The sequence below is a fragment of the Felis catus genome, chromosome A1, assembly GCF_018350175.1.
Source record: "Felis catus isolate Fca126 chromosome A1, F.catus_Fca126_mat1.0, whole genome shotgun sequence".
NCBI lineage: Eukaryota > Metazoa > Chordata > Mammalia > Carnivora > Felidae > Felis > Felis catus.
The window spans coordinates 2,492,805-2,509,835 of NC_058368.1; the positions used below are offsets into that span (position 1 = coordinate 2,492,805).

Here is a 17,031-nt window from a genome sequence, read left to right on the forward strand (position 1 = left end):
TAAAAACTTCTGCACTGCAAAAGAAACAAGCAACAAAACTAAAAGGCAACCGACAGAATGGGAGAAACTATTTGCAAATGACATATCGGATAAAGGGTTAGTATCCAAGATCTATAAAGAACTTACCAAACTCAACACCCAAAAAAACAAATAATCCAGTGAAGAAATGGGCAGAAGACATGAAAAGACACTTTTCCAAAGAAGACATCCAGATGGCCAACAGACACATGAAACGATGCTCAATGTCACTCCTCATCAGGGAAATACGAATCAAAGCCACACTGAGATATGACCTCACACTGGTCGGAGTAGCTAAAATGAACAACTCAGGAGACTACAGATGCTGGCGAGGATGTGGAGGAACAGGAACCCTCTTGCACTGTTGGTGGGAATGCCAACTGGTGCAGCTGCTCTGGAAAACAGTGTGGAGGGTCCTCAAAAAGTTCAAAATAGAACTACCCTATGACCCAGCTAGAAATTTACCCAAGGGATGCAGGAGTGCTGATTCATAGGGGCACATGTACCCCAATGTTTATGGCAGCACTTTCAACAATAGCCAAATTATGGAAAGAGCCCAAATGTCCATCAACTGGTGAATGGAGACAGAAGATGTGGTTTATATATACAATGAAATAATACTTGGCAATGAGAAAGAATGAAATCCTGCCATTTGCAACAACATGGATGGAACTGGAGGGTATTATGCTGAGTGAAATAAGTCAGTCAGAAAGACAGGTATCATATGTTTTCACTCATACAAGGAACTTGACAGAAGACCATGGGGAAAGGGAAGAGGAAAAAAATAGTTTCAAACAGAGAGGGAAGCAAACCCATGAGATTGAAATATAGAGAACAATTGAGGGTTGATGGGGAGACGATGGAGGGGGGAAAATGGGTGACCGGCATTGAAGAAGGCACTTGGGATTAGCACTGATGAGTATGTAAGCGATGAGTCATGGGAATCTACCCCCGAAACCAAGAACACAGTGTATACACTGTATGTTAGCTAACTTGACAATAAATTATATAGATAAATAAATAAAAATAAAAAAATAGTGAATGAAAATTGAATAAATCACTTGAAATATGTTATTTAAATATTTAATATTTAAATTAAATATTTAAATAAATATGTTATTTAAAAAAATAATGTAAATTATGTTTCATGATAAACTAAACCATACATACTACTATATTTAAAGTTGTAATGGTTTAGAGATTTTTATTTTTTTATTTTTTTTTTATAAAAATTTTTTTTTAATGTTTTATTTATGAGACAGAGAAAAACAGAGCATGAGCAGTAGAGGGGCAGAGAGAGAAGGGGACACAGAATCTGAAGCAGGCTCTAGGCTCTAAGCTGTCAGCACAGAGCCCGACGCAGGGTTCGAACTCATGAACTGCAAGATCGTGACCTGAGCCAAAGTCGGATGCTCAACCGACTGAGCCACCCAGGTGCCCCTAGAGATTTTTATTTTTAAGTTATCTCTATACTCAGCGTGTGGCTGAAACCCATGACCCTGAGATCAAAAGTTTTGTGTTCTACAGACTGAGCCAGCCAGCCGCCTCTCAAGTTTTAATAGTTTAACTACAATCAGTAACTTTCACTAACTCAGAACATTAATATTTTCAGCCATTTTAAAAGTGAACATATTTTATTCATTTTACCCTTCCAAAAATCACCAAAAACTCTGACATGATTTTAAAGAGTAATTTCAGCCAAGTTCGGAAACTAAAGATTAAGGGAATTTAACAAGCTTATTTTCTCCATAGACCTAGTGTTTGAGGAACTTGATCAGAATTTGTGGCAGAACTCATACCAGTATCGTCTAGACCAGGGTTTCTTAACCTTCGCACTATTGACATTTGGGGGTGGATCATTCTTCGTTGTGGGATCCTGTCTTGTGCACTGTAGAATGTTCAGTAGCACCCCGGCCTCTACCGTGTAACCTCAAGTGTAGCCACCAAAAATGTGTCCAGAGAATGTCAGAAAGCCCCTTGGGTGGGGGTGGGGGTGCAAAATCACCCCAGTTGAGAACCCCTGGTGTAGACACATAAGGCACGAGGAAGGCTAGTCACATAAATAAGGGACCATAGGCTAAAATAAATTTAAATAAGAGATCGTCTAATAACAATAAAGTTTGATGAAGAAAAACAGTCGAAAACCTTGGGAGCCTACAGTGTGGGAGTGATAGCTCTTCTCCACCTTTGGCCTCCTCACATTTGACATTGTGGTTCCCAGGGAGCGGATTTTGCTTTTCACCGATTTTTGCCGTGCCTCGCTACCTTGGTCGTCACCAAATTTAAAACAACCACCTACCTGAAATAAGAATATGTCAAGTGTAAAGTTCCCAATCGACCAAGCGTTGCGTTGAGCAGGCCTTGGAAGGAAGACAGGGATGGAGCAAGGGCACTATTTCCTAAGAGTTCCGTGTTTGGTGAGGTCTGAGATGAGCTGAGAAAGTAGTCGCGTTAACTAAATCAGCAGAGGTGGGAGAGAATATTGAGAGGCTCTGAGGGTCAGTTTGATGTGTCCAGTTGGCGAGGCTATCGTTCCCAGTTATTTAACCAAACGCTTATCTAGGTGTTGCTCTGAGGTATTTCATACACGTGGCTAACACGTATAATCAGCTGACTCTAAGTAAAGATTATCCCGAATAATATGGGTGGGCCTGCGCCAATCAGTTGAAAGCCTTTCACAACATTAACTGAGGTTTCCCTGGGGTGGGAAACCTTTGGCCTGTCCACAGCAGCTTCAGCTTTTGCTCCCGAGTTTCTGGCTCGCAGGCCTGCCCCACAGGGTTTGAACTCGCCTTGCCGGCCCTCACAGTTGTTGGAATATGTATCCCTCCCTCCCCCTCCCTCTCTCGCTCCCTCCTCTGTTTCTCCTTAAGCCTTAATGCTCAAGCTGACTTACAACAGAAGAACAACCACCGTTTATTATCAAGGGACAGAAGGAAGACAGGCCTCTGTCTCATTTATTCTGTCTCCTTCTGGAGTCTGGCACGTGGTGCTCAATAAGTGATGAGTTGAATGAAGCACGTCATATTAGCAATTGCTGCAAACACCTCTGGAGCTTCTAAAACAACATTTTAAATGTCTTTGCTGGGAAGTGGGTAATTTCTATGAAAAAGGCATCGTCTGGCTTTCAAAAAAAAAGTATTCTCATATAAGTCACATTAAACACACTGTTGAAAATGTGGGAAACGGAAGGCACACACACTCGCGTTCGCGATCAGAACATGACTCGCGTCAGCTTTCGGTGCATTTCCTGGAGGCTCCTCTCCTCCTGAACCCCCACCCCGTGCAAATGTTTTTGTGCAGAGGCAGTCACGCTGTGTTTAAAATTTCTCCCAGCTTCCTCTCTTGATACGACTTAATCTTCATAAATCTCATTTTCTCTTTGTTTATTTAGTTTTCTGTTGAAAAAAGCAAAATCGATTAGCGCTCATTAATAAGATGTAACTTTGTGGGGCCCTTTCCGATGCGCGACCTTTTCCACGGGCTCTCTTTTTATCCTGCAAACAGGCATAGGGCAAGTCTTTTCATCCCCGGGCTACAGGTGAGGAAACTGGCCTGGGAGTCCCTGAAGAGCTTGTCCAGTCTGCCCCATGGCGGGCCTTCTGAAATCTCCGCTCTTTCTCCTTTGCCACGCAGTCTTGTTTTGCTTCTTTTTCGCCATCTTCTCTTTCGTGGCTATCGGGATTGATGGGTTGAGAGAGCAGTCCTGTTCATCTTGTTCTGTGAGAAAGAAGGTGCAAAGGCTCAGTAGCTCCTTCCACATTGTGTCGTATGGTGTCAGTGTTTTCCCGCAACTTGACAAAGCGAAGCGCGCCTTTTTTCTTGAGGGGCGTGACGATTCCTGTTTTCACATTTAGGTCACATCCCAATGATGTTTACCGAGGAAAAGCGAACTCTGGAGAGCCACGGTTTTAGGCTTTGGGTTAGGCGCTGGTAACCATCCCACTCGAAATCCACGTAATCGGATACGTACTTAAGACGGACAGACAAGAGTGCCACATCATCACCCAACTCCGTTGGAAGGGCGCAAAGTAAAATGAATAGCTGAGTGCATAAATAGGTACAATTCAGCTACGATTAAAGAAATGCTCAGAGATTAAGAATGAGCACAGCGAGCTGAATCTCTTTTTCACATGAAGAAGTAACTCCGAATACAGCATTCTCTCCATTGGGGGTATACTCAGAAATACTAAGGAACTTCTGCTGTTTTGCTGTGTCCTGAAGCAAATCGTGCCACATTAGAATAAACAATTCCCTTACATTAAATATATTACATGAAAAAATAAACAAACAATTCCCAAATATGGCTGAGTAAAATCGCATGTGATCACATTAGAGCACGAAAACATGACTTGACTTCCTTTGCCCTCAAGGAGCTCACGTGTACTGCAAATAATAATGCCCCCCCCCCCCAGCATTACCTGTCTGTGGTGATGTCGTGTGCTGAGCGTGGCTCTAGTTTTGAGTTTTCTTTGAACCCACACTGTGTATTCTTGAGTCTCGCACACAAGCTGATATTAACTGTGCTTCTTCTGGGTTTGACCAGTTTATGACTAAGACTTGCTCTCCTCCCCTCTCCGATTTCTAAAAGAATTGCACTGATGCTGGGAGAGGATTTCTGACCATAGGGACTTCCTGAATCTCCTTCAGAGAATACCACGTAAGTGTTGCCGGCTACCACGCCAGAGACCAGCTCGGTTTAATAGCAGCTACTCTGCCACAGTGACAGGGGCTTTGTCGAATTGCAGAAGCTATCTAGAAGGCACTTAAAGATGGTGTACATTCCACTTCTTTGAAAGGTCAGCTTGGGAAACCTGCCTAGAGAGATAGTAAGGATAAACATATCCTCCCAGCTCTGTAATATCGAGAAGCCAGCATGGTTCTCTAGAGGTAAGTTTACATACCAGCATAATTCATGAAATTAATGTGCCGGGAGGTTCATAAAGGGTACAGTTTGTTCTCTGTATTTGAGAGTCTCTTATGGTTCGTCCCTCTCTCTGTTTTCTATTTGTTTGTGTGTTTTTTGTTTTTTGTTTTGATTTTGCATTTCTTCCAATCAGTAACCCGGTGGAAAACTGCTGTCTGAGGTGAATGTTTCACAAATGCTGTAAACCCGCCTTTATGAAGATCTCAGGTGATTCACCAATAACCTGAAATCAGCCTGAATCTGCGTGCATTCAAGCATTCTCGTAAGCGGAGACTAACAAGCGTGAGTCAGTTGTTGGAGACTATGCTGTGTAGCCTGGCAAATAAGCTCCCATTTGTTTTCATGTCCTTCATATAGAGGGACTGCGGACAAGCCAGGTCTCAGAAGAACGGAGGAGAACCCTCCTCCCTTTCCCGTGGGCGGTTGTGCCCAACGGGTGTGGCTTCAGAGATGTCCCGCCGAGTCGGGTACCCTAGTTTACCCTATGCCACGGACCTGGTAAATGTTGGGATAGTGGATGTGTCACACCCTCGAAAACTACAAAACATCGTGACATATAAGGTAGAATGCTTTTCGTAATAATCCTGTCATCTTCAGAAATAAAATGTGAAACTTCTGCTTGTGGATACTGTGCAGTTACCTGAGGCCGGCCAGTAACTCCACTGTAACAACTAGGAAAACCTAGAGAAATTACAAAAATGAATCTGGAAAGGCGCCCCTGGGTTGTGGAAGAAATGAGTAGTAGATGAACTAAGATCACAGAGAGAGAGAAATTGTTTGCAGGTAAGCTGCAGACCCACGGATGTTTTTGGCCCTGGTGACATTTATTGATTCTGGGCACAGGTTGAGGATCAGGCGTGGCTCGGGCAGAGGGTCCTAGTAAAGGTAAGAGAAACCAACAAAGCTCTAACCAACTGGGGGCCTAGTGTGAAAATATTACAAACTTGAGGGGCTTCACCCTCAAAGCTGGTTTTCTCCACAAGACGTTTGCTGAGTTCTCAGGGTTCATAGGATGCGGGGAAGTGAAGCTGAAAGTTTCTAAGGGGCAAATGAAACCTCCCACAGGCTTATGTTCTTAAAAAGCAAGATGCCTCTGGGGAATCGGGCCCGCTTCAAGCACATGGCTGTTTCTTCCTGGCCTTAAGGCGTTTGCCAGATTTTGGGATTCCTGGGTTAAGCATCGGACTTCAGCTCAGGTCATGATCTCACGGTTCGTGAGTTAGGGCCCCACTTCGGGCTCTGTGTTGACAGCTCAGAGCCTGGAGCCTGTTTCCGATTCGGTGTTTCCCTCTCTCTCTGCACCCCCCCCCCCAAATAAACATTAAAAAAAAAGACTTTTGCCAGATTTTGAAGCTTTGAAAGGGTGAGGAACCTGGAAAGTTGGTTTGAAAATGTCTGACTCTTCTAGAGTTGAGGAAACAGACACCCCCTGGGCTCTCCATCAGAAGTAGGGAGGGCTATACTCAAGGAACTGGGTGAACCAAAGATCTGTAGAGTCTTACTAAAACTGCAACCCAGCCCCAGCCCAGTTCAATTATTGATTGGATTCACATGATCAGCCACTCATATCTAAGAAGAAAAGGGACACGCTCTCTAGTGGAATATAGCATCAGCAGGAACTTACATATTTCTAAATATCTGCCATACAATCAATAATATCTAGACATGCATGGATATAAATTAATATAGGCTGTACAAAAGTAAACATTTTCTAGATGTTTTCTCCCACTCTAAAGAGATTTTGATGTAAGTGGAAAAGCAACTATTTATTTTTAAGTCAGTTTTTTTTAAGTTTATTTATTTTGAGAGAGACAGAGCGAGTGAGGGAGGAGCAGAGAGAGGGAGAGAGAGAGAGAATCCCAAACAGGCTCTGAGCACAGAGTCAGACTTGGGGCTCAAACTCATGAAACTGTGAGATCATGAACTGAGCTGAAACCAAGAGTCAGCTTCTTAACTGACTGAGCCACCCAGGCGCCCCAGAAAAGCAACTCTTGAATAAAAGTATGACGTTTCTGTTAGTAGGTAGATAATTGGAATGAGATGCCTCTTCTTTTTCACTCATCCTTTACCTCATTTGATATAGGACTTCCAGAAATGTCAGTCACACCTCTGATATTATTTTATGCTTCTTAATGTAACTTTATTTTATACTTTTTCTGTTCTTCCTATGTCTTATGTTTTTAGGTACTTATTAAATATTACAAACTTGGCAATTAAAAAGCATCAAACTATAAGAAACGAAGTAGATAGATGTTCCGTTAAATTTAGCATTCTTATTAATGATAACCAAAGGCAGAGTTAGGAAAAAAAAATAGAGAAGAGAATATAGACAGATAACTCAGTGGGAATCTGGTTACAAATTAATCTTAAACTGCAAAGAATTAGGAGTGGAGAACGCAGACTTTTGCGTTGGAAGGTCCGTGTTAGGATCCTGCTTCATCGCTGTTCAGCTGTGTGACTTCAGTCAAGTGTCTTAACCCCTCTAACCCTTAGTTTCTTCAACCCTAACAAGCAGAGGTAATAATGTCTAATTTGTAGTATAATAAAGTTTTAAATGAAATAGGGCAAGTGAAATTCTTGGCGTGTATTGAGTGATAACTATTATTGTTGCTGTTGTTACTTATACCCCATCCATATTCTAAAAGTGGGGGTGGGGGGAAGTAGAGAAAGAGGCAAGAAAAAGAGCTAAAATGAGTTATGCTGGAGTGACCAAAAGGAAAGTGGAGAGGCTTGGGAATGGAGAGGCAAACAAGGAGGGGAGGTTACGGTAGGAAGTTGGGCAGCTTTGCAGGCCGTGAGAATGAACTCGGAGTGGAAGGTGGGACATTTTGAACCGGCAATGTGATCTAATATTGGGACAATTACAAGTGAAGAAAGTCCTAGGACTTTGCTGGTCACATTTTATGATAGGAGAAATCAGGAGAGGCAGAAAGGTAAAAGGAACCGGGAAAATGCTGAACACTGCTAAGGACACACAAGAATTATCCTGAAAGAGACGGGAAGGAGCAGCATCTGGAGATTGACTCTATTACATTTTCAGAGATGTGTTATTTCACGAACCTGGGTCGTGTGCAGAAAAGTCTTCCCTGATCACATTTTCTGCAGCTCCTCCCAAGACCAGGTGCTGTACTTCCATTCCTTACAAAGAGGAATATGTAATTACGTAAAAAAGTTAAGCCGTGCTTATGTTTTTGTAAAGAAATGCTACATTCGTGTGGTTCAAGATGGTAAGAAAGTGTATGCAGTGAAAATTCTCCCTCCTATTCATTGTCCCCTAGGTATATGATTTTCAGCAGACAAGCAAAGCTATTGTCTTTGTTTCTTATATATATTTCTAGAGATATTATTTATATGTATTAATATAAAGGTTTTCCTTTAGGACATAAATGATGCCATAACACATACACTGTTCTGGACTGTATTTTTCTCCTCAACAGTATTCTTTGGAGTTTAGTCCATGGTAGCATACAAAAACCTTCCCTATTTTTTTTTTTCCTTTACCAAGCTGCTTGAGATTCTATTTTATGGAATTATTTAAAAAAAATTTTTTTTGATGTTTATTTATTTTTGACAGAGACAGAGACAGAGACAGAGCATGAGCGGGGGAAGGCAGAAAGAGAGGGAGACACAGAATCTGAAACAGGCTCCAGGCTCCGAGCTGTCAGCACAGAGCCCGACGCGGGGCTTAAACTCACGAACTGCGAGATCATGACCTGAGCCGAAGTCGGACGCTCAACCGACTGAGCCACCCAAGCGCCCCTATGGAATTATTTTAATTCATGTAACCAGTCATTCATTTTTTAAACTTTATTTATTTTGAGAGAGAGAGTGTGCACGCATGCTTATGAGTCGGGGAGAGAGTGGCGCAGAGCCCCATGTGGGGCTCAGTCTCATGTACCCTGAGATCATGACCTGAGCCAAAACCAAGAATCAGACACCCAACTGACTGAGACACCCGGATGCCCCATAACCTGTTCCTGATGGACACATGAACTGTTTCCAGTCTTTTGCGACTACAAAGAGTGCTACGGTGAGGAATCTTGTGCACACAGGATTTTGTACATGTGTATATAGATACTGAAGATAAATTTCCAGAAGAGAGATCGTTGAGTCAAAGGATCTGTGCAGTTGTGATATATAAGTAGATATTATCAAAAGTGCCCTTCCTCAAGGCTGTGACAACTTCATCTCCACAGTGATATATGAGAGCATCTGAATTCCCCAAACTCTTAACACAGTATTTTATATTATTTTTTAAATAGTTGTCAAATTATAGCAAAAATGGTATATCTGCAGTTTTATTTTACATTTCTTTTATTATAAATGGAATTGAAACTATTTACTAATGTTTAAGAACCATTTGTATTTTCTGTAAACTATTCTATCATTAGTATTTTTCTTTTGTCCCCCCAACACTTTAAATATGTCATTCCACTCTCCTCTTGCTTGCATGGTTTCTGAAGAAAAGTCCAATGTGATTCTTTTCTTTGTTCCTCTATAGGGAGGATTCCCCGCCCCCCCCTCTAGTCTTTTTCAAGATTTTCTCTTTGTCTTTGTCTACACTGTAGACATGGAAATATGTTGAGCGTGAGGTACACTGTACATTTTTTTGGGTTTGTCCTACTTACTGTTCTCTGACCTTCCTAGACCTGTGGCTTAGAGTCTGTCATTAAGTTTGGAAATTTCTTAAGTGTTATCTCTTCAAATATTTCTTCTGTGTTTCTCTCTTTTTTCTCCTTCTAGTATTCCAATTACATGTGTGATACTTCCTTTGTCGTTTTCCCACAGTTCCTGGATATTCTGTTCCATTGTTTTCTTTCTTTTATCTCCGCGTTTCAATTTGAGGAGTTGCTGTTGACATGTATTCCGAGCTCACTGGTTCCTTCCTCCACTGTGTTCAGTGCCCTGCTGAAGCCGTCAAAGGCCTCCTTCATTTGTGTTGCAGTGTTTCGGGTTTCTCGCACTGCCCGTAGATTCTTCCCTCTACCTTTCTCTTTTCTGCTTTCATCACCTATTGGTTCTTGCATGTTATCCACTTTTTCCATTAGAGACCTTAACCTATTAATGATGTTTTTTTCAAAAAAATTTGTAACATTTATTTGTGAGAGACAGAGCACAAGCGAGGGAGGGGCAGAGGGAGAGGGAGACACAGAATCCAAAGCAGGCTCCAGGTTCTGAGCTGTCAGCACAGAGGCCAGTGTGGGGCTCAAACCCACGAACCTGTGAAGATCATGACTTGAGCCAAGGACGGATGCTTAACTGACTGAACCACCAGGTGCCCCTAGTGATGGTTATTTCAAATTCCTGGTGTGATAATTCCAAAACTTCTAACTCTTACTTTGTACACTGTGCTTTTTTTTTTTTTAACCTTTTAACCTTTTTGTGGAAAGCTGGATATGATGTATTGGGTAAAAATTACTTAGGTAGACAAGCCTTTTGTGTGAGATTTTATATTTATCTGGCCAAGAGTTAGGCTGTTTTTACTGTTTGCAGTTGCTGTGGGGTCAGGGACTAAAATTTCTTCCGGTGTCTTTTTCATCTCCCTTGTTTTATCTGGGAGGCTTCCTAAATAAGGTCTGAGTCTTGCTGTTCTTTCAGCTCTAATAATCCCTGTATTATGCTGGAGCCCTCTGGATGTCGTGGAAAGATGTAGAGGCAGGGGAAGTGTTCTCTAGTCCTATGACTAGGTCTCAGTCTTTTAGGAATCCCGAACTGGGTATTTCCTTTTCCCCACAGTGAGGTCTAAAGGGGGCTGGAGGGAATGATGACTTCCCCGTCTTTACATGTCAGACTAGAAAACAGAAGTCATATTTTTCTTATTGATTTATAGGAGCTCTTTATATATTAGGGAAATGAGTTCTTTATCTTGATATGAGATGGACATTTTTTCCATTTTGTCATTTATCTTCTGAATTTGTGTTTTCCCTCCATGCAGTGAAACAATGTTTTGTCTGTGGTAGAATTTGTCATTATTCCCTTTCGGGCATTTGGATTCTGTGATACAATTAGTAAGAACTTCACTACTGAGATTATGAAGGAATTCTTCCATTGTTTCTTTTATGGTTTTATTTTTTAATATTGAAGTATTTGCTCCATTTAGGTTTTATCCTCACGTAAAGTGTGAGGAATAGATATTATTTTTTCCCAGCTGTCTATTCAGTTGTTTCAAAACCATTTGCTCAATAGTTCATTCCCCACCTCCCCTGATTGCTTATCATGTATTAAATTATACAATGTATTCAGGTCTATTTCTGTGATTTCTATTCGGTGTCATTGCTTTATCTATATGACAACACTACTCTCTGTTTTGAGTGTTATAGCTTTAAAATATTTAAAAATATTGTATGGCTAGTTACCTTCTTATTTTTCTTGTCAATTTCAAACATTTTTTTGGTCAATTTAAAATGAATTTTCTATATTAACTTTAGCATCCGAGTTTCTAATTAAAAAACATATTGGTTGTTTTTGTGTTCATGTTAAGTTTTTAGATTAATTTAGGAATGATTATGTATTTATGAAATTGAATTTTTTCAATCTGAGAACACTACCTGCCTTTCTATTTGTTGAGTTCTTCTTTTGTGTCCCTAGAGAGCTTTAAATGTGTTTCTTCATGCAGACCTTGCACATTTTTGTTAATTGTATTCCTGGAAATTTATCTTTCTTGTTCCCCCCGTATTGTAACTATGGCCTTTATTCCTTCATTATGTCTTTTAACTAGTTGTTCTTGTATACATCTAAGCAATTTACTTCTGTGTAAATTTTTTTTATATTTATATTTATTTAATGCAAACATGCCATTTATAAAAATTTATAATATATGTATATACGTGCATATATGTCTATGCTAGTATATGCTTAGTATATGCACAGTATAGTATGCATATAGTATATGCTCGTATATGCTTATTATACTAGAGGGTCATATACTTGGCACCATCACTTGTTAGCACTGTGGCAGTAGGCATGTTACTTAATCTCTAGAAGTCCGTTTTTTCATGTGTAAAATGGGATAAGAGTACCTATCTCATACGGCGATTTTGAAAGTTAAAAAGGTAAAACACAAAAGCACTTAGCGTGGAACACATCAAGCAGCCAATAAATGTTGGCTCCAGTAGTTCTGTCCTCTTACCATTGAAGTTTACCCGTAGTCCACCAGGGTCGGAATAGGAACTGACTTCAACCTTCCCAAACACTCCTCTCCACTCCACACTCCTCACAATTTCCAAACCAGAGCCCTTGACTAAAGGGCTGTAGAGGAGGTGGGGAGAGTGGGGGAAATGGAGATGGGAGGGTGGAGGCCCAGTTACACCTTTACTGCAGGAAAGGAATGGAAGTATTCCATGGTGATGTGCGTTTGGGGGTCCAAGGAAGTCAGGAGGAGGGGACATGTGTTAGTGAGGAAAGCAGTAGAGGTGGGCAGAGCGCTTTTTCCAGCGGTCACCTGAAATTTGGAGGGACTTTATTATACCTTACAGGCCATTGTTTACATCCATGTGTCATAAACTCACCCCGGGCCCATGAAAGGGTATCAGCAATCACGGGGAGCAGATCTCGGTGGGGCAGGGAGGGTTGGGGAAGCTGTTTCCAGATCTGCTGCCCCCTATCTTAGTGCTCATTTCTCTTCATGGCCCTCTTCACTTACCTCATCATGTATTCCCATCGGGGTCTAAGCACTAAATGATCAGCAGAAGAGACTGATGAAGAGAAAACCAGAGGGATTAAAATATTCTGAGAAGAGACAGCCTGAGAGAGCACTGCGATGGGAATCAATCATAGTATTTGCTGCGTATCTCATGGGCAGAAATGTGGGGGGAAGGACATGAGGACTAGCCTAATGATAGCTCGTAAGTGTCTATTGTTTGCTGCCTGTTTTATATGCATTTTTCCTTTTATTCCTAACAACAGTCTTCCAAGGCAGGTGTTATTAAGCCAATTACACCACGTGTGTGGAAAGCCAGGCCTCATTCCTCTTGGAGTTTGGCATCTATGTGCCAATTGAAAAATACTTATAAAACCTACGCACACAGGCGTGGACCCAGGAGCTCATGACCGTGGCGCAGCTGGAGGGGAATCGTGAGGCAGTCGGCCAGACACGGCCGGTGGAGTGGGTTCTGGCGAAAATGGGCCGCGACCCACGGAAGGAAAGAGATGATCGCCTTAGCTGTAATAGGAAAGCAGGACCAAACCGAGGGGGAGGCACCTTGACCCGCACGTTGGCGGCGCAAGGAAGGGGCGGAGGCTTCCTGCGGCTCGAGCTCGGTGTGCAGCTGAAGTGTGGGTTCGTCCGCTGCAGCAGCGGAGCGACGCCGGGAGCACGCTGCTCCTCGGCGGGGAAGCGCTCCGTCAGCTACTTAGCCCCGGCTCCCACCGCCGCATCCTTTTTAAAGTGACAGTCACGAGGCTGCAGGATTCGGAAGCGGAAATGGTCTTTGCTCATTGGCTCACCATCTAAACTCGGTCCGAAAGAATGTGGCTGGGGACAGCTGGCGGAAACTGTCCCAGGCCGGTCTTCAGTGGAAGCGTCCACGTGCTGCTCATGGCCTCCCTCACCGAGCGTCTGGCCCCCTCTCCCCCCGCCCCCGCCCGCCCGTCTCCCTTCATCAGCTTCTGCTGGCAAAGTAACCCACCCGGCACACGGGGCCCGCGCGGCCCAGGGACGGCCCCGCGTGAGCCGGCGCTGCTGGCTGCCTCCGTGCTGGATGCCGGCCACTCGGGCGGTTTATGAGAAGTGACACTTCCTCCCCGGCTTCTCGAGCAGTTACCGTGAAAGCCCACCGTCGACGTGACCGCCGTCAATGCCGCGGGGCAGGGCTCTGGTGCTTCCTAAACACGTAAGCACGACGCACGGAGTCAGCCCGCGGACACCCAATGACCTGGGACTGCGGCAAAGGGGTGTGGGAATGGCCAGGAGGGAGGACCCCCTCGCTCCTCGCCCTCCTCTCCGCCGGGGCCGGGCCGGAGCACGCCTTCCGCCCCGGGGGCGGCGGAAGGTCGCTCCGGGTCGCCGGCACCTCCCGCACCCGAGAAATCTGCCAATTCACGACTCCGTCTCATCTTCCGGCGAAACCCTCTCGTCCCGAGCAGGGCCAGCCCCAGGGCCTCACCTCCGGCCTCTCGCCGACTCCTGGGGCGGATTCCCCCCCCCTCCCAACCCCGCGCCCCCATAAAGAGGCTGCCTCCCTTTCCCGGCGCAGGGGTCCAGTCTCCGCTCCCACCCCGCGCCTCACTCGCACGTCCCGCGGACTAGAGCCGTGCTCAAGTCCCGGCAACTTTCACCATCTTGACCCGAGAGCCGGGCCATTTCTGAGACAATGTGAACAAAGGGGAGCGGCGGGGCGAGGGGCCGGCGGGCGGACTGCGGGGCGAAGGTGTGCGCGCGCGGGGGGCGGGGGGCGGCGCGGGGGGGGTCCCGGCGCCGGCCGGCTGTCCCGGGCTCCGAGCGCGCCGCCGCCGGGCTCCGGGGCCGGCCTGGCTCGGCGGGGCCCCCCGAGGCCCGGGGTGGCGATTTCTTTCTTTGTCCCGGCCCGTGGCCGGGCGCGGAGGCCGCTGGCCGCGGGCAGGAAGCCGAGCCCGGGCTCCGGGGCTCGGGCTTGCGCTTGGGGCCCCGCGAGGCAGGGCAGGAAGGAGCGGCTGCGGGCCCCAGGGCGCCCCCCACGCGCCTCCCGCGCGCTCCCCCGACTCCGCGGCTGGCTTCCGACCGTGGGGGAGACCCCGGAACTCCTCGGTCGGGCCGCAACCGCCAGGGCGGCACGGCTCGCCCTCAACAGCGTGGCTGGGGGCAAAGAGGGAGTCCACTGGCGCGCTCGCCTCCACCCCGACCCTCCGAAGATGCGCGCGCTAGTGGAACTCGGGGGCCGAGGCGGTTCTCTGGCGCCCCCGCTGCCGGCTGCACCGCGGTCTCCCGGATCCGGGCTGCCAGGCTGGACCTAAACATAGCCGGGTGTGTAGAAACCGATGCCGTCAGAAAGCCCCGAACAGAACGGTGGGCACATCTGCCTCGCCTGTGTGTGTGTGTGGGGGGGGGGGGGGGTAGGGAGAGGGAGAGAGAGACCGAGAGACAGAGAGGAAAAAGACAGGGAGAGAGAGAAGCTGGGTCCACATCCATCCGGCTTACCTGCAGCACGGTTTGCGCCTCTGTGTATCTGGCATTAAGAATGAAAGAGAAACTGCCCTTTCCATTCGAGCTCACCGAATCCCCCCCACTTCCCTCCAACTCTTTCAACTAAGTTTTATTTTATTATGCAAGGCAACACTGCAGAGTCCACGCGAAAACCCGTTTCCCGATGGCAGTCTGAACCTCCGTCGGTGTCTCCAGCCAGATTTTAGGTTGCCAGCCTCGATTCGGCAGGAGACGCGGCGTTTCCGCCTCCCGCCTCCCGCCTCCCTCGGTGCATCCTCCTTTGTACGGCGAGGGCTCCTCGGCCGTCTCCCGGGAAGTCCCGCGCTCTGGCACGCTGCGCCGGGCCTGCGGCAGAGCCGCGCGGGCCGTGCGGGCGGGCGCTAGGACCGCGGGGAGCCCGGGCGGCCGCGGCGCTACCTTAAACCCAGCCCAATGCCGCTGCCTGCGCCACTCTGCGCGCCGGCGGGGGCTGCGCAGGAGGAGCGCTCCGCCCGGCTACAACGCTCCGCGAGCCGGCGCGGCAACACCTGTTCGCGGCAGCCAGGGCGGCACGCGAGCTCCCGGTCGCGGCTCCGCTCGCTCGCCGCTCGCCACCCGTTCTAAGCCAATGGACATCTGCCGAGCCTCTGGAGAATTCTGGATACTAGCTTTGGACGCCTAAAGTTTTTTTCTGCTTTTTGTTTTTTTAAATAACAATAATTTTTTTTTTTTTTTTTTAGAGGGGGGACCGGGAGGGGAGATTTTGTCGCCGCCGCCAACGTGAGATTTTTTTTTTTCCCCTTGAAGGATTCATGCTGATGTCTGCAGAGTCGGTTAGAGTAAAAACAGCGCATGCCTTCCTGGAGTCGGGATCCGTAAATTCTGACGTAGCCCGTGCATCTTAAAAATCCTTATAATAACGCCTAGGCATTTAAGTTGCTATGGTCATTCCGATCTCAAACCAAATGGAGAAACTACGGATTTTTTTTCCTTATTACGGTCGGATGGGATGAAGACCTTCCTGCCTGCTAAGAGCTGGGGATCTATCCATAGAGATACATAGATATGTTTATCAATATGTCAGTGTGTGAGTATAAAGTGGTGGTTTCTTAGACTATCAGTGGTTTGACCTTGAACCTGTGCCAGTGAAACAGCAGATTACTTTTATTTATGCATTTAATGGATTGAAGAAAAGAACCTTTTTTTTTCTCTCTCTCCGCAACTGCAGTAAGGGAGGGGAGTTGGATATACCTCGCCTAATATCTTCTGGGTTCATACCGTCATTATTGTTTATTGCTGTGGTCCAAAAGCCGAGTCCTCTGATGGCTCCCTTAGGTGAAGTTGGGAACTATTTCGGTGTGCAGGATGCGGTACCATTTGGGAATGTGCCCGTGTTGCCGGTGGACAGTCCGGTTTTGTTAAGTGACCACCTGGGTCAGTCCGAAGCAGGGGGGCTTCCCAGGGGACCCGCAGTCACGGACCTGGATCATTTAAAGGGGATTCTCAGGCGGAGGCAGCTATACTGCAGGACTGGATTTCACTTAGAAATCTTCCCCAATGGTACTATCCAGGGAACCAGGAAAGACCACAGCCGATTTGGTAGGTATACCATTAACCCTTTAATGTCCGTGCGATGCCATGTTCGGGTTATAACTACCAAGAAGGTGGTGGCCGGGCGGGGGTATGCAGGAAGGGGTCTCTCCCTCTGCCTCTGTTTCTGTCTTGCCAGCTTAAAAAAAAAAAAGAAAGAAAGAAAGAAAAGAAAAAAGAGAAAGAAAGAAAGAAAAGAAAAAAAAAAAAAAGAAAAAGCCTCCGGAATTGCAGATCCGCTGCTGGCACTGATGCAACTCTACATTGAAAGGCCCCCCCACTTTTTTTTTTGAAAGGAGGGCATGATTTATAAATATAACACAAGTCTCTAGTTCTTTTGCATCAGATACACGGGAAGATCGGGTTTAGGAAGTTTCTTTTGAATGGACTGATTCCG

The 17,031-nt window shown here is 46.0% G+C and overlaps 1 protein-coding gene and 1 long non-coding RNA gene across 10 annotated transcripts in view; both read left to right on the top strand.

Moving 5' to 3' along the window:
- Positions 1-5,561, top strand: part of LOC109494431 — a 51,360-nt gene extending 45,799 nt beyond the window's left edge. For 3 of the 9 annotated variants that reach the window (XR_006587121.1, XR_006587133.1, XR_006587097.1), the window contains one exon: positions 4,610-5,561. This is a non-coding gene — a long non-coding RNA (uncharacterized LOC109494431). Of the gene's footprint in view, positions 1-3,875 lie in introns of all 9 variants that reach the window. The other 6 variants (XR_006587079.1, XR_006587089.1, XR_006587146.1 and 3 more) reach the window with 5 other exon arrangements.
- A 10,267-nt stretch (positions 5,562-15,828) lies between these two features.
- The window catches only part of FGF9 (fibroblast growth factor 9), a 33,270-nt gene continuing 32,067 nt past the window's right edge, over positions 15,829-17,031 (top strand). Inside the window, exon 1 of the mRNA XM_003980257.6 lies at positions 15,829-16,643. Within this exon, the coding sequence (XP_003980306.1) occupies positions 16,367-16,643 (277 nt within the window). The 5' untranslated portion in view covers positions 15,829-16,366. The remainder of the gene's footprint in view (positions 16,644-17,031) is intronic.